Below are 18,230 nucleotides of genomic sequence, written 5' to 3' on the forward strand. Positions count from 1 at the left end.
CCCATCTCTGTGTAGTAGTTATCGCCCGATCTCTCTTATAAACATAGATATAAAGCTAGTCTCCAAACTAATAGCAAATAGACTGCGCTTCCTCCTCCCGACAGTGATAAACCCCGACCAAGTTGGATTCGTCATGGGAAAGGAGGCCAGAGATAATGTAATTAAAACGGTGTCTCTGATAAGCAGGGCAGGGGAAGGGGGGTGGCCTCTCCAATGTGCATCCTGTCGATAGATGCCGAAAAGGCCTTCGACAGGGTACACTGGGAGTTTTTATTTCAGGTTCTTCGCCATATAGGCCTTCAGGAGGCCATGATAAACAGAATTTCCGCACTCTACTTCTCCCCCACAGCCCAAGTAAGAGTTAACGGTTCTTTTTCACCCCCTTTCCAAATTGGAAATGGCACGAGGCAGGGGTGTCCTCTCTTACCCCTGCTTTATGTTATTTGTATGGAATTTTTGGCAGAGGCTATAAGACGTAACCCCTCCATTAAGGGCTTTCCTCTCAAGACCGCAGAACATAAACTTTCATTATTCACAGATGATCTACTTTTATACATTACATCCCCTATAACTAGCCTCCCCAACATTATGTCAGAATTTTGCAAATATGGCCACCTAAGTAACTTTAAACTTGCAATCAAACTTTAATCAATTTGCCCGGACCTCTAGTCACCCATTTGCAGTCAACTTTCCCTTTCAAATGGCAATCAGGGCTACTCACATATCTAGGAGTCAAAATATCGGCTGACGTCACAAGTTTATTTGCTCAAATCTATGTTCCTGGCCTGCGGTTAGCAGAGCGAGATCTTGAGCAATGGAACAAGCTACACCTGTCTTGGTTTGGTAGGATGAGTGCGGTTAAGATGGACTTGTGGCCACGACTGCTATATTTTTTCCAAAGCCTCCCCATCTGGCTCCCAGCATCCTTCTTTTCCCGCCTCAAGAAAGTAATTAATAAGTTTTTTTTGTTTTTTTTCCCCAATTTAAAGTTTTATTGAGTTTTAAAGAATACATTAAAGGAACATGGTTCCATGTTATAACTGACAATGCGAAACCAAAGTCTATGCGACACAACACATTCGCAAACGTCATGACAGTATGTAAATGATTGGTATGATACATGGATAGTCGTTTTGAACCACAAAGAATAATAAGCCAAAGAGGAAAGGTGAAGAAGCAGTATGATCACGAAAAATAGCAAAGGAAGGATAAGTCAGGGCGAGAGGGGAAGAGAGAGAGTAGAGCGCATCGGCCGGGTCTGATACTTTGTCCGTTGGACCAAGACATGTTGGAAGGGTGGTGTATATTATCTGAAGTAAGTGGGGCCAAGGTGCCCATCTTCCGGAGGTTAGATTAATTCAAGAAATGTTTTGCCAGAGAGGAATGATTCCCATTGAAACCATTTATTGGCTGTCGCCACCGTCTGTCCACGCAACTGGGCCATCACCTTTTCCATGCAGTGGATCACATTCACCTCCATTACCCACTCATCTATCGTTGGGGGGGCAGGGTCTTTCCAGCTCCGTGGGACCACTGTCTTGGCTGCCTGGAGAAGGTGTTCCAAGAGGGACTTTTTATAGGCCTTTTCCGAGACATTAAAAATGTATAGTAGGACTGCCTCTGGGCGGCTGGGGACTATGATCCCTGTGACCTCCGGTATGGCTGCTAGTACTTTTTTCCAAAAGACCCCCAAGCCCGGGAAGTACCACCAGATGTGGGATATGGTGCCTCCCTGTGCTTCACAACGCCAACAGGTATCAGGCACCTCGAGACACCACGCATGAAGAGACGCTGGGACCCTGTACCACCTGGAGAGTATTTTATAGCTGGTTTCTTGCATTCTGGTGGCCACGACAGACTTGTGGGTCAGTCGGAAGCAGCGTGCCCACTGGTTCCCAGGGAACGTCTGGTTGAGCTCTGCTTCCCATGCCGCACAAAAGCGAGGAAGGGACGCCTCTGCCGCGTTGGTTATGATCTTATATATTTTTGATATCGCATGACGTGTATCCAAGGATCCAGTGCAAAGGTTTTCAAATGGAGTTTGGGATGGAAGACGTGCCATGACAATGTTTTGTGAGATTATGAAGTGTTTGAGTTGTGCATATTCAAAATGAAACCGCATCCTGAAATTATGATTTTCCACAATCTCCAGAAGCGGTAGAAGGGATCCCCCAGGAGCCACCTGGTTCAGTCTTAACGGGCTATGTTTCATACTGCCCAGGAAGTTGTTGGGTGATGCCCCCGGTAGAAACTCTGGGTTATCGGTTAATGGCATAAGGGGTCCTCTCGGCTGAATCAGGCGATTGCGTAATGATGTAGAGTGTACAGTTTTCAATGTTTGTTTAGTGCTATAAGACATTTCGATCTTATCTTTGGAAAGGAGTGGCCATGTCCATGGCAGGGTCGGCACTGACAAGGGGCATAGATCCTGCGCTAGGCAGACCCAAAGCTTAGACCTAGAGCTATGTAAGAGGTCCAGAACTCTAGCATGGGCGGCCACCATGTAATAACGCCTGCAGTCGGGCAGCCCCACACCTCCTGCGTTCTTGGTCCTAGTTAGATTGCTACTCCTGAGACAAGCGCGCTTCTTTGACCAAACAAATTGATCAAATAAGCGCTGTATCCTGGCCCAATAGGCTGCTGGAACGTAAACCGGGACCGTCTGTATCAACAACAGCAATCTTGGCAGGGCCGTCATTCTTAGGGCGCCAATCCTGCCAAACCATGAAAGAGTACCTCTCTGCCACAAGATCAGGTCTCCCTCAAGCTTTAACATTAAGCTTTGATCGTCAAATCGGATGGGATATTGATGCCCAAGTATCCAATACTGCCGTGGGGTGGCCATCTGAAAGGGAAGTTTGGTTTTATTGCATTTACTGTCATTTGTGGCAAAGTAATATTTAGAGCCTCTGATTTATCAAAATTAATTTTAAAGTTGGACCATTTACTAAAGCGGTTTAGTTCTAGCATTAGGGGTGGGAGTGATGTGAGGGGGCTACAGAGGTAAATAAGAAGATAGTCAGCAAAGGCGGCGCATTTGTGTTCCCGATTGGCGATCCTAATTCCCTGTATATCCGGTTTGGTCCTAATGGCCGACAACAAGTGCTCCATGACCAGAATATATAGCAGAGGTGACAAGGGACACCCCTGCCTGGTCCTGTTATGGATGGAGAAGGGCCTCGACAGAGTGCCATTAATTTTAAGGTGTGCAGTCGGAGAATGATATAAGGCCATAATCCAGGACGAAAAACCTGGCCCCAGGCCCATATGGTCCAGTGTTTGTGAAAGCGACTGCCAGGAGACTCTGTCGAAGGCCTTCTCAGCGTCCAAAGATAGCAACATCAAAGAGTTTTTTTGTGTGTGCAGGTTGGATCAGGTCCAACGTCTTTATTGTATTGTCCCTCGCCTCCCTACCCGGGACAAATCCGACCTGGTCCAAATGTATCAGGTCAGGGAGTAAAGGGCCAAGTCTATTTGCTAAAAGCTTGGCATAGAATTTTAAATCAACATTAAGGAGTGAGATCGGTCTAAAACTGCTACACGCCGTGGGGTCTTTTCCAGCCTTGCGGAGCAAGGAGATGTGGGCCATAGTGGAATGGGGCGGGAAAGGGACTGAGTCAGAAATTGAATTGAAGGAGAGAATTATTAAGGGAGCCAATTGTTCAGAAAAGGATTTGTAGAATTTGGCGGGGAACCTATCAGGTCCAGGACTCTTATTACCAGGTGAGTCGCTAATCACCGCCAACAATTCCTCCAATTAAGCTATTAAAACGTCGGAAAGGGGAGGGCATTAAAGGACCGCCTACCCTCGACTCCGGTGGTTCGACAGGTAGGTTATATAACTTGGAATAAAAGTCATGAAAGGTGTTTGAAATGTCGGGGGTAGCATAGAGCAGTTCGTCGCGTGAGTTTTTAATGCAAGGAATGAGGGTATGGGCTCTCCCTTCTCTCAACGCATTAGCCAACAGTCTTCCTGGCTTGTCCCCAAACTCATAAAACTTCCCTTTCCCCTACCTCAATCCTAGCTTGCAGAAGAGCTTGTAAATTTGTGGCCGATAAGGATCGCTTATGGATGAGCTCCAGTTCAGAGACCCTATGGAGAGCGCTTACTATGTCTTGGGCCCTTTCTTTTTTAATTCGGGACCCATGCTTGATAAAAATACCTCGTAGGACACACTTCAGTGCTTCCCACTTGTAAGTGGGGGCTGTGTCGTCCACCGAGTGGTCCTCCATGAACCTTGTGATAGAGGTCTGAACGTCTGTGACACAGAGCTCATCCACCAGCAGCGATTCATTCAGCCGCCACGACCCTGAAGGGGCCGAGAGAGGGAATTGCAATCGTACAATATACCGGCGCGTGGTCTGACCACAAAATGTTATCCATCCTAGAATGTTGGATCCATGGAAGAGCATTGTGTTGCAGTAGTATATAGTCTATACGACTGTATGAGTCTTGTGTATGGTAGTAGAAGCTATAGTCTCTGTCCGACGGATGTTTCAGTCTCCATGTGTCGAACAGTTGAATACCCAATAAAGCTTTTTTGATGCGTTTAATGATAGTATATGAAATGCTGGATTTCCCCCTGGAATTGTCCAATGTGGGGTCCAGGGTGACATTTAGGTCGCCACACAGAATTGCCGTGCCCTGTATCAGTGGGATCGCCTCGTCGACTAAGCGGGTAATAAAGCTGTCCTGCCTTTGGTTTGGGGTATAGGCATCGATTATTGTGAGAGTTTGGTCCCCCACTCTCAAAGAGAGGATGATATATCTGCCAAAACTATCAGTCGAGCATTTTAAGATTTGATGCGGGAGGGATTTATGGATGGCAATCGCCACTCCTTTAGAACGGGAATCTGGGTTGTCAGAGAATACCCATGTCTGGTAATACTTATTTTTAATAATGGGGGCATGTCCTAGCTTGAAATGGGTCTCCTGGAAACACACTTTTCTCACCTTCCGTTTGTGAAGGTGGTAAAGTACCTGTGTCCGGTTCTCCGGAACATTGAGGCCATTGGCATTCAAAGAAGCGATGGTTAGGTCCGCCATCTGTAAGGGAATCAGACATTAGAGATATATGAAAGAGGGGATCGAACACGATCAGCCCAGCCGCGAAAGAGACGGAGAGAAAGACTTGGGAAGGGTAGAGTGAATCAGAGAAAAGAACAACAAGAACAGTAGGTTGAAAGACCTTACACAATAATCGAAGTCCGAACAAACGTTCATAGGAAACATATCCGCTTCAACTAAGCAGGACAGGGGATCCCAGCCTATTTGGGGGAAGAAGATGTCAGACATAACCGAAGCAGAGCTCAATATATACTTAAAACCTTAAAGATAACCATAAACACCGGCAAAGGTAACAAATGTTTACGCAATAAGGGCAATAAGCAACGTGCGTAGCCTCCGGGCTTTTCTATGTCGACTGCCGCAGGCGGCCCCCTTTGCGACCCCTTTCTTCTCTCGGGGGTTGCCCCCTGCTGGATTCTGCAGGTGGGTTCGACTTGGGAGCGATCGTTCCCCGCCCGGGGACCCACGGCTGAAGCAGGGTGGTGGGCCATGCTGAAATGGAGACTGAGGGTAGACCCAGGCTCGATATGAAGGCTGGAAGGTCCTCTGGGGAATGTAGGACCCACCACCGCAAGTCCTTCTCCTCCGATAGGGAGAAGGGGAATCCCCATCGGAATGGTAGACCCTTCTCCTTTAATACATCCAGGAGAGGCTTAAGATTGGCGCGCTGGGCCAGGATGTGCCTTGAGAGATCCGGCATTATGCGGATGGCGGAGCCATTGTATGATCAGGTCTGTTTCCTCCTAGCAGCTTGCAAGATGGCCTCTTTGACGGCAAAAAAGTGCACCCGGCACACAACATCCCTAGGGCGAGAGTTCGCTGGGTCAGGGGGACGTAGGACCCTGTGAGCTCTGTCAAGTTCAAGGGGGGTACCTGGTGGTCTGTTTAGCAAGCCATTAAAAAGTGAACGGAGGACTGCTGGGATATCGGGGGCGGCAATGGACTCAGGAAGTCCCCTAACACGTAGATTGTTCCTTCTGTTTCTGTTCTCTAAATCATCTACGTGCTGTTGGAGGGCAAATAATTGCTTAGACTGTTTTTGTACTGTCTCTTGGATAGATTGCATAGAGACCTGAGAAGCTGATTGCCGCTCATCAAGGGCGTCTACCCTATGGGTAAGTATGGAAAGTTTAGACCGTAATTGGGTGAATTTGTGTTTACATTCCGCTACTACTTGGCTGGCCAGTGCAGCAATATCATTCTTGGTGGGAATCGCTTGTAGCAATGACCGCAGGTCTGCCAAGGATGCCGAGCGGTCCTCGCCCATCGTGGCGGCTGTATGAGATATGTTGGGGTATGCTCGAAAAGAGTCCTGTAGAGTTGGACCATATATCATATTTTGCGTGCCATGAGGGTTGTTTATGTCATCCCATGCCCGTGGGACTGCAGCAAGACGGAGTGAGGGAGACCCCAGCATCCTGGATCCCCCGTTCACGGGCATCAGTGTGCCCCTCTCTAGATCCCCATCAGGGCCCGACAGGTGCTCAGCCCAGGAGGATCCCGTGGACCAGCCCCCTGAGGGTGTGGGGGGTACCTCTCTCTGAGGGAGTCCCCACGATTCACCAGCATCCACCAGGGGCTCCCGTGGCCTCCCTCCTTCTCCAGCCCCCCCCCGAGGGCTGTAAGACCTCCATATAGAAGGTATGGCTGGGGTTAATACTGTTGCCCCCAGGCCGAGCCCTGTCCATCAGGACCCCCTGCTGTCCCTGCTTCTGGATAAAACCGCCAAGCAGTACCTTAGGGTTGGTCATTATACCCATCTCTCCCCCAGCCACAGCACCTGTGTTTGATGAAGATGGAGGTGATGATGGAGGTTCCTGCCGGTCGGCTTCACTGCGCAGCAGCTGGTTCCTCAGTGCCCGCTGCTGTAGTGGTGAGTAATCGCCTGAGCCCAGGCCCACGAGTACCTCGCGTCTGCCGGTCCACGCCTCCCGGATTCCACCAGTGCCGGTCGCAGGTGAGTTATGCTGGCTCTCCGGTCCCAGCTGGGCTGCAGCGGAGCGCACGGCCTGCAGGGCAGCAGCCGCGGGCACCCCCTTCTCCACCGCCGATCCACGCTCTCCAGATTCGCGGCCGCCATCTTGCAGAGGCGCCGCTGGGCTCACCGCCGCTCCATTCACGGGGCTCCCGCTGCCTTTCACCGCTGTCGGGGGACCGGCCGGGAGACCCTCCGCACCACGGGGGCTCCCCGTTCCTTCTCCTCTCCTCTGGTTTTCTGTGGCTGTAGCAGCTTCGGGCACCAGGTCAGGGACGGGCTCAGGGTCTGCAGGCCTCAATTCCCGCCCTGGTAGTGAAACGGCTCCAAGCTCCCGGGAGCGGGTAAGATATGCTCCGATGTTGCTCTGGGATGTAGGTGGGCGCCCTGGGGTGCAGGGTTTGTTCTTTTTAGTGGAGGATTTGCCCATTTTGAAGTTAAAACCGGCTTTATGGGAGAATGTAGAGAGGAGCTCAGGAAAACAGTGTCCTCACTCAGCCATGTCCGGCTCCGCCCCCCCAGCAATTAATAAGTTTATCTGGGCATCCAAGCGGCCCCGGCTATCCTTCCAGTTACTTAGTAGTCCTAGGAAGATTGGGGAATTGGGAGTCCCAGACTTTCACCTCTACAGTATGGTTTCCCTGGGTACATGCATACTCGACCTATATCACCACAGGGGTTGGAAGAGATGGGTAGACATTGAACACGACACGCCTGGTTGTAGCCCTCTCGTTTTCATCTGGTCTAACCATGCCCCTTCGGCCTTAAGTATCATGCCCTCTTTCCTTATAAGAAACCTAGCTTGCTTTATCAGACAAGGATCAAGGCTCTTGCGCCTCTTCTCAACCCCTAATCCCCTCATACCTATCTATGACAACCCACTCTTCTCAGCGGTGATTAATAGAACTAAATTTCTACACAAACAGAGCAGATCATCCGACGATATCAGATTTTAGTTCTCCAACTACTATTATACCTGTCAGTGACCTATTTCAGAACTCCCAGGCCCCCCGGACACATGTTTTTTTCACAGACAACTACGGAGCTATATTAGCTCTTTCCATCCACAGGGAAACATTTTTAGATCATTGTTGCCCTTTTAGTTGCTCTGCAAGGTGAGTGACCCTCCAGAACATACTGTATCGCTGCTCTACAAAACTTTTATGGAAAGTAGAATTGCATCAGTAGACCCACCCACCTTCTTCTCTAGATGGGAGGTCGATTTGGGCAAATCCCTGACTACAGAAGATAGAGCAAAAATTTTGCTCTTTACACAGAAATCTTCACTCAGCGGGTTGACACAGCAGAGGGGGGTACAAGATACTATATAGATGGTACCGTTGACCCACTGCTGTCCATGCGATGTTCCCAACGACTCCGGACACCTGTTGGAGATGCTTACGAGACAGTGCCTCATACATGCATATATGGTGGTCATGCAAATCCATTAGAGGCTTCTGGTTGGCAGCATTTGATCTGATTAACCGGCTTTCAACGCGCAGAGTCACTCCCTCCCCAGAGCTCGCGCTTTTATCGCTCTGCAACTTTTCGATTTCTAGATTCAAAAAAAATCTCCTTCGACACGTCCTAGCGGCGGCGAGAAGACTCATACCTAGATTCTGGGGGCACGGATGACAGTTATGGGGCAAAACAACCTTCGAAAAAATCCTATCGGGCAGATGAGGCAAACAAACAAATAGAGGTGTAAGCCAAAGTCTGTATAAGGGACCATAAATAACTCCACTTATTAGAGAAATGGTGAGAAAGAAATTCTCTCATTAAGTCCATCCGGGGACACGGTGCCAAGGCGGAAAATCCACTGGCATTCACATTGTGCCAGCTTTTTCTTAAGGTCACCGCCACATGTTCCCAGATGTACTTTATCAATTCCACAGACTACAAGACTAGAGGGGTCACAACCATGTTTGAGTTTAAAATGGCGTGGTAGCGTTTTCAAAGTCTCCACAGATTGGATTTCAGCCGCTGCTAGAATATCGTGAACATGTTCACGTACTCTCCGGCGGAGTTGACGTGAGGTTAATCCAATGTAGATGAGGCCACAGCCACAGGTAGCATGGTAAATGACCCCAGTAGTGTTGCAGGAGATGTAATGGCGGATTTTATACTGTCTATTGGAGTTAGCGGCTTGAAAAGTAGTCGTCCGGACGATGTTACGGCAGGCGAGGCAGGAGCCACAGGGGAAACAACTCCACTTTGGCAGACCCGTATAGAATGGTCACCCAACCTTGGTGATATAGTGGCTGTGTACCAATAGGTCATTAAGGCTCCTACCTCGCCTAGCCATCATCAAGGGACGATCCGGGATAAAACCTCTCAAACCTAGATCCGTCTTTAAAACACTCCAATGTTTAGCAAGGATCCGTCGAATGTCCTGCCACTGGTTGTTAAAGGGTGAGATGAAGCGGGTGGTCCCCAAAGAGGAGGAAGGGAAGGAGCTATGACTCAAATTAGTTCGTGATAACAGGTTTGATCTCTTAAGGTCCAGTCACACTAAGCAACTTACCAGCGATCCCAACAACGATAGGGATCGCTGGTAAGTTGCTAGGAGGTTGCTGGTGAGATGTCACACTGCGACGCTCCAGCGATCCCACCAGCAACCTGACCTGGCAGGGATCGCTGGAGCGTCGCTACACAAGTTGCTGGTGAGCTCACCAGCAACCAGTGACAAGCCCCCAGCGCCGCGTGGAAGATGCTGCGCTTGGTAACTAAGGTAAATATCGGGTAACCAACCCTATATTTACCTTGGTTACCACCGCACGGAGCTACACGTGCAGAGAGCAGGGAGCAGCGCACACTGAGCGCTGGCTCCCTGCTCTCCTAGTTACAGCACACATCGGGTTAATTACCCAATGTGTGCTGCAGCTACATGTGCACAGAGCAGGGAGCAGCGCACACCGCTTAGCGCTGGCTCCTTGCTCTCCTAGGTACAGCACACATCGGGTTAATTACCCGATGTGTGCTGCAGCTAAATGTGCACAGAGCAGGGAGCAGCGCACACTGCTTAGCGCTGGCTCCTTGCTCTCCTAGTTACAGCACACATCGGGTTAATTAACCCGATGTGTGCTGCAGCTACATGTGCACAGAGCAGGAGCCGGCACCGACAGTGAGAGGGGCGGAGGCTGGTAACGAAGGTAAATATCGGGTAACCAAGGACAGGGCTTCTTGGTTACCCGATGTTTACATTGGTTACCAGCCTCCGCAGAAGCCGGCTCCTGCTGCCTGCACATTTAGTTGTTGCTGTCTCGCTGTCACACACAGCGATCTGTGCTTCACAGCAGGACAGCAACAACTAAAAAATGGCCCAGGACATTCAGCAACAACCAACGACCTCACAGCAGGGGCCAGGTTGTTGCTGGATGTCACACACAGCAACATCGCTAGCAACGTCACAAAAGTTGTTCGTTAGCAGCGATGTTGCTAGCGATGTTGCTTAGTGTGACGGGGCCTTAACTGTAGCCACGTGCAGTCACAGCGTTAACTTAATCAGCCTTTGCTGCTCCTCTATATATACCCTGCTCACACTGCAGCCACCATGGTCTCCTGAAGCAGTTACTGAAACACGTGTTGGGACCGGTCCCACACCTTGGACGGCAAGCTTTCCCCTTCAGCCCTTTTTTACTAATATACAGGTAGGCTTTTTCACTAATTTTTCTTGCCCTATTTGCATTGGTGGTTTTCCTTATTATTTTGCCTCCTGTCTGACTCTGTGGCTTTTGTTGGGATCAGCCTCCCGTCCTCCCTGTGGGACATATCTCCTCTCCACCTCTCTTACTGTTTTTTATAACTATTAATCACTCTTCTACTGTGATACTTACACTGTTTTATAAAAAACGTTTTGTACAATAAAATTGACACACTCTTTCAAACAGTGTTTGATTACTTTTCTTGTATTAGCATGGTATAGCCCCCTGGTGTCTCTGTTCTCATCTAATGGATGTGGCAATACCGGGCGGCTGCGAATTGAGAATACCGGCCCCCAGCTGGCTTTATCTTGGCTGGGTATCAAAATGCGGGGGGACTGAATGTCGTTTTTTTTTTTATTATTTATTTTAATTAAAAAAAAAAAAAGCCGCATGCAGTTTCTCTTAGACTGGAGTCAAACTTTCGATGGACTCGCACGAGTCTCGCATCGCATCACCCGATACAGTAGTGAGCCGCATGTGTTTGTCTACATGCACGCTCACCATACTGACCCGCAGACACTTGCACTGCTTTACCCGTCCACCGGCCGTCCTGGCGCCTGTGAGTGGTGGCAGTCAGCTGACACGCTGCCACTCAGAGTGGGGGCGCGTCTAACTGCAACCAATTACACGCGCCGGTGGGCAGGCGAAACAATGAATATTGAATTGTCGGCTCCGGAAGGGAATAGCGTGACCCGGAAGTGTGTCACCCCAGGGACATCAATCCAGCTTCAGGGACGCCACAGAGTCTTCTTTTAATATGGCAAACAGGTATGTTAGTTTTTGTATGTGTGTCGTGACGCCACTCATGGCTTGCGGTCAGGGATATAGGTGACCACCACTGCAAATTTAATGAGCGTCTGGGGCTGTTGGGGTCTGCAGTCAGATGATGTGGCCTCCCGTGAGTGAGGCTGGCCCCAGGGGCTCGGGTGTGTAGTATAGCGGGTCAGGAATAACTCAGGCTCAGTCCAAAAAGTCTTTCAACTGCTTTTTACTCACTTCTAGATGTTTCTGTCAGCTGACCCGTGCGATGCTTCAATAAACCAGGTGAAACCAGGTATTCTTCAAGCCAGTCTGAGGGTGACACTTAGCTCGCCTTCCTAGCACTTCTGTTTTCGGATAACCCCCTGACCTGAAGTACAGTGGGGGTCTATCCAGGGAGTCACTACTGCCTTTTCTCCCTTTTTGGACCGTTTGCCGGCAGCATGGACTAGATGAGATGGCTTCTGGCTCTGTCTCCTTATGGGTCCCTGCGTTGCTGCTGAGGCTCGGACTCTGTGTGGTTGGTGAGGTACTTGTAGTTCCCCTCACCGGCAGGTTTAGCAGATAGTTAAACTTGAGTCTACTCTAGGGACCTGTTTCCCGTACTTGCTTAGTCATCAGCATCCTCACTCGATGGCCGTTCTCCCCCACTAACTGTCACTACACCGCACAGGGTCTGACTAGTGTGAGCGCGCGTCTGCGTCTCCTAGCAACCGCCACTTGCCACTACCAGACTGGCTCACTCCACTCCTTTCCTTTCAGCCTCTGCACTTTAGCTCCCAGGCCCTCCACTACACCCCTTGACAAGAATTGAAGGCCAGACCCCTCCAGGGACTGCCCAAGGGTCACATCTAATGGTGTGGGAGACCTGGTTGCTATGTGTCTGTGCGTACACACCTCATTCTGGCCCTTAGGATTACCTGGAAGTACTGTCCCAGCCCATGCAGTACTCAGTGGTGCCTGACCAGGTCAGGGGCGCCACAGAAGGAGTTTGCCACCATGACACAGCCTCGGTGAGTATACCACGCGCGCTCCTACCCCCCATCCCTTTCACCAACATTTTTAATCTCTGGATTCTGGTCCCTATTGACTTATATGGTCACCGGATTCCCGAGCAGATTGGTTTTATTTTTAATTGAGCACTGATCCGCCGGTCCAGTCTGAGCAGCTCTAATCTTAAGACTATATTCACTTTAATCAGTGGCCATTTTTTTTTTTTTACATAGTCAACTATGTAATTGTCCCCACAAATAAATGATTGGACAGCATTTGACCCCCTTTCTGTTAGTGTTATATGTTGTTCATCCTCTGTTTGCATCATTGCAGTGAGGGGCCACATCTAAATAACCTATTCTCTTACAAAGCCTAAATGACTGATTTTTCGATTCTTACATGCATTGAGATCTCACTAAGGCAATCATACAAATGTAACCAATTACTAACGACACGTTTTCTCATTTTTATTTACAGACTGCAAAGATATTGGAGATACCAGTGGTTATTACTGAGCAGTACCCCAGAGGCCTTGGTCTTACTGTACCTGAACTTGGAGCAGATGGTATTAAAAAGTATACTAAAACCTGTTTTAGCATGCTGACTCCGGAAGTGGAAAAGGAACTTCAGTCCATCCCTGAAAGACGTTCTGTTATTTTGTGTGGCATTGAGACACAAGCATGCATTATGGTATTTATCACACGATACACCGCCTATGTATAATAATAATATGGCTTTACACATGCTGTGATAGTATCATGTCACACCCTAAAGAGCTATTTTGAGCAATATTGCACTGTCCTTCTCAGCGCCTCTGACAGGTCTCTATGGGTAAATGGGTTAGGTCAAGGCAGCCCAGTAAATTGTGCATAATGCAAAGATGAATCCTGACCGGATAAGTACACATAGCTGGCATGCTGTAACCACTAAGTGGCAAACTATGGTAAGAAAAATACATATCTCTGTGACATAAACCACTGTCTGTTCAATAGACTTTCTGCAGTCTCACCTACTCTGATCACTGGACTAGATGGTGAGAAGTTCCTACAGTTCCCATGGACTGTAGAGAACATAATAACTTACTGAACCCTGTGTGCCACAAAAGGTCTGACCAATCCAGCTCTGAAGTGCCTTCTGAGCAGTCACCTCAAATTTATGGTTTCATATTTTTAAAGCTTGAATGTAAACACCAGTCCATTGAGTTCAAGCTATAGCCTAATATGTTTATTCAGAGGAAGGCAAAACCTGCATGAGGCAGATGATAATTGCCCCATATTAGGAAAAAAAAATCCTTCTCAACTCCAAATATGGCAATCAGACTAGTACCCTGGATCAATGTCCCAACACAAAATCTAGTGCCCATAACCTGTTATATTATATTGTTCAAGAAAGGCATCTAGACCATACTTTAGCTTTAGTAGTGAATCATCCATTTCAGCATTATGTGGCAGAGAGAGTCAGTCTCACTGCTCTTACAGTAAACAATCCTTAATCATTCTGCTCATACAGTAAATCACGGTCTGTGTTATGATTAAACCTCCTTTCATATAACTGTAGTGGATTGGCACTCTGGCACTCTGCCGGAATTCACAGAAAACACGTCATGGCAATGACAGGAGTCATCATCTGACCACATGCAGCCGTGGTGCCAATTGGTGCCCGTGATCGCGTCACAGGGCCGCTGATGGCGGCGGAGGAACAGCGCGATCCCCGCCAAAGCGCGTTAGTCATTCTGTCAGAGTTTGACAGCGCGATCTTAGGGGTTAAAAGGTGCAGGTGGATCTCAGATCCATCCACACCAGTTACCTGCACATGTCTGCTGATTGGATCAGCGGACAAGGGACAGACATGGCCAAGGAGATATATATATATATATATATATATATATATATATATATATATATTATTGTAACATTATATCCCCCCAGCCTGTACCATATTGCAATCAGGCTTCAGCAGTAGCTATTGTCCTTGATCTGGTGGGGGGTTGCATATATATTGTTCTCTGCATGAGGCTTCCCTAAGGGTGGAAACACATCTATGCGAGTAAAATCGGTCCGACTGGGCTGAAAAAAACTTGGCTGATTTTAGTTCACGTTAGGTCCGAGTGCAACGCAAGTGCGATGCTTTTTCGGAATAAATTAATGATTTTACTAGCGTGTTTAATGCGTGTGTAATGCGTATTTTTTACTATGTTATCTGCCATTCAGCGCTGCTACATGGCCGCTGACAGCAGACACAGACAGCCATGTAGCAGAGCTTAATGGCAGATGACAACAGACACAGACAGAGCCGCACAATCAGAATGAACTCGGGTGAACTTCACCCGACTTCATTGTCATGCTGCGGTTCTGTCTGTGCCGCGTCCTGATTAGCGGTCACCCGTGAAGGACTCACCGGTGACCGCTAATCTGAGTGACTGAAGTTAGCAGCCCTCTCTCATACTCACCAATCCCCATTAACTCCTTATTACCCTGATTTGCCAACGCACCAGGGCAAATCTGAAAGAGCCGGGTACAGTCCCAGAACTGTCGCATATAATGTATGCGGCAATTCTGGGCGGCTGCTGACTGATATTGTTAGGCTGGGGGGCTCCCCATAACGTGGAGGTCCCCATCCTGAGAATACCAGCCTTCAGCCGTATGGCTGTATCTGGCTGGTATTAAAATTGGGGGGACCGCACGCCGGTTTTTTTAATTATTTAATTATTTATTTCACTGCACAGTATAGACCCGCCCACCGGCTGCTGTGATTGGGTGCAGTGAGACACCTGTCACTCAGCGTGGGGGCGTGTCTCACTGCAACCAATCATAGGCGCCTGTGGGCGGGGAAAGCAGGGAATACGAGATTGTTTAATGAGCGGTCGGCTTTTTCACAATAGTAAAAGCCGCCGCAGCAGTGAGAAAGCCGTGCAGCGCCGCGCCGGGGATCGGGGAACGGTGAGTATGAGAGAGGAGGGGAAAATGACCGACAGACTGTGAGAGAGGGACAGAGATAGTGACGGACCGACAGAGAGAGAATAGAGACCAAGAGGGAGAGACCAACTGACAGAGAATAGTGATTGACAGACATTGTGAGACATCGCTCGTTTCCAGTGTTTTAGGAAACATGCGAGAAATGTATTTAGAAAATCGCATGTCACTAGGATGGTGTGAGTGCCATCCCGTGACATCCGATTATTTACACGCTCCCATAGACTTGCATTGGAGAGACTCGCAGTAGAAACTCGCAAAAAAGCAGCATGCTGCGATTTTTTTCTCAGTCCGATTTGGACTGAGAAAAAAATCGCAGATGAGAGCTGAATCATTCACTAACATGTGTCCGATTCCAATGCGAGATTTTCTCGCATTGCTCTACTGCGAGAAACTCGCAAGTGAGAAGCAGCCCTAATACACAATCTCTGGAGACTGTGTTCTAGAAACTTCTTTCTAACTAGGAGCTAAAAGTAGCAAATGTTAAAGGGGTGGGTCTGAGCACTTCTGCCCATCGAGGGGGTGGATCTAAGGAGAGGTGGGAGATTCAGCCACATGGTTTGAGTTTAGTTGTTGATGCTTTGCTGGCTGAAGGGCGAGGATCTGTGCTGAGAGCAAAGCCTGGTGCCAATGTATGGACTATGGGACATTGAAGATCAGCTGCTACGTGGGATTGTGTTGTCCCAGTCACACTACCAGATTTAAGGAACTCATCTAAGGACTGTTGCATTTTCCTTGGCGCCGGATTGCTGGGTGGCGCCCCGGATCTGTTTCTTTTGTGTGGACTCATTGGGGACTTTAAAGAACCATTTGGATACTGTATGTTTTATTCCCCTGCCTCAATAAAATTTCTTGAATTGTTCATCGGCCTAGCATCCCTTACTGCTCTGTCGCATACCCCTGTCACATACATATTATATATAACACACACACACACACACACTTTTGGTTGTGATGGGGTTAAACACGTATGTGAAAAAAATAGTAGCAAAAAAAAAAATGGTGTCAGTGTTTTGCATCCATATGTTATTAGTGTGTCATCATTGTGTCATCTGTGTCATCCTTTTACCATCAATGTGTCATCCTTGTGCCATCAGTGTCTCCTCTGTGTCATCAGTATTTCATCAGTATGTCATGCTTGTGTCATCAATGTGTCATCCTTGTGTAATCAGTGTCTCATCCTTGTTTGATCAGTGTTAGTGTCATCAGAATGTCATGCTTGTGTCAGTGTGTCATTAGTGTTTTGGATCAGTGGGACATCTTTGTGTCATCCTTGTGCCATTAGTGTGTCATTAGTGTGTCATGCTTGTGTCATCCTTATGCCATCAGTCTTTCATCCTTGTGTCAGTGTTTCATCAGTGTGCCATTAGTGTTTTGAATCAGTGTGTCATCAGTGTGTCATCCTTGTGTCATCAGTGTTTCATTGTTGTGTCATTAGTGTTTTGGATCAGTGTGTCATCTGTGTGTAATCAGTGTGTCTGTTTTGACCATTAGTGTTTTTCATGGATTGATATATAAAATAAAAATAAATCACAAAATGCATCCTATATTTTGCATTGTTAATCACTAGTGATGGGCGAATAGTTGTGTTCGGATAATGCTTATCAAATACCGAGTACTATTCCTGTATTCATCACGAGAAGAAAATTGCTTGGGTTCCTCATTGACACATTTGTTTTGTTATTCGTGATGAATCCCGGAATAGTACTTTAGGATTTGTTATGAATAATCTGAACACGAGTAGTTACTATTCGCCCATAACTATTAAACAAGCACAGCTCATGGATGGCACATGCTTATGGCTATGTTCACACGTGGCATCTTTTTTGTCAGTGCATCTTGAGTGCATCTTAAATTGCACCAAACCGCATTGCGGCAAAAACGCATGAAAGTGTTTTTACCGCTTTTTTCCCAATGCGGTTTTTAAGTAAAATTCATTGACTGGAGTACTCAAAAATGCGGTAAAAACAATTGACATGCTGCATCTTGAAAAACGCAGCCAACAAAAGATGCCCAGTGTGGACAGCAAACTCAAAATCTCAGACTGTGCTGGGGGAAGGAAATGCATGCATTTTGATGCATCTTTGTGACCTCAAAAACGCAGCAAAAAATGCAGTGTGTGAACTTAAGTTATGTCTCCGTGTGTTTTGCATGGATACAGTCCGTGTAAAATAATCATATGTGATTAGTAGCAAAGATTATAATGGGCACTTGCGGTATCCATGTAAAAAGTGGATATCACGTGTTTGTGCCACACAGACGTCTAAGTGAGGCCTTATTGTATTGAACAAGGTAGATACCTAATTCTTCTTCTATCTATACATAAATTCAGTCTTTACCAAATCCTGCCCACTAGGCCTGCCTTTTCAGGTCACCCTATAGGGATGAAACAAGATCTTTTGGGAATCTCTTTACTCTCTAATGCTAGTTGCGTCTCATGTTTTTCCTCAGCTATTCTCCCCTAATTGACTTCTTGAAGCTTTAATTGGGAACCTTATAGCTCATGAAAGCAGATTCTGTAATTTGCCTTTAGCTTAGAAATATTTGCCTGCTTAATCCCTTCCTGACATCTGTTAAATATGTACTGTGAATGTCATGTGCTCATGGAGGGGTCACAAGTGGGCATAATACAGCTGCCACCCACCAACAGTGGGACTAAGCTCCAATCCTGCTAATTTAACCCATTGGTCAATCGTGAATATGACATCTAAGTGGTCAGAGTGAAGGCCACTGTTTCCCATCACCCCTCCCCCCCCAAG

At 47.7% G+C, this 18,230-nt stretch overlaps 1 protein-coding gene across 5 annotated transcripts in view; it reads left to right on the forward strand.

The window, feature by feature from the left end:
- The window catches only part of ISOC2 (isochorismatase domain containing 2), a 447,375-nt gene that overhangs the window by 332,855 nt on the left and 96,290 nt on the right, over positions 1–18,230 (forward strand). For all 5 annotated transcript variants that reach the window (XM_075329341.1, XM_075329343.1, XM_075329339.1 and 2 more), the window contains one exon: positions 12,977–13,189. In XM_075329341.1, coding sequence (XP_075185456.1) covers positions 12,977–13,189 — 213 coding nt within the window. The remainder of the gene's footprint in view (positions 1–12,976; positions 13,190–18,230) is intronic.

The sequence above is a fragment of the Anomaloglossus baeobatrachus genome, chromosome 11 (genome assembly GCF_048569485.1).
Source record: "Anomaloglossus baeobatrachus isolate aAnoBae1 chromosome 11, aAnoBae1.hap1, whole genome shotgun sequence".
Lineage (NCBI taxonomy): Eukaryota > Metazoa > Chordata > Amphibia > Anura > Aromobatidae > Anomaloglossus > Anomaloglossus baeobatrachus.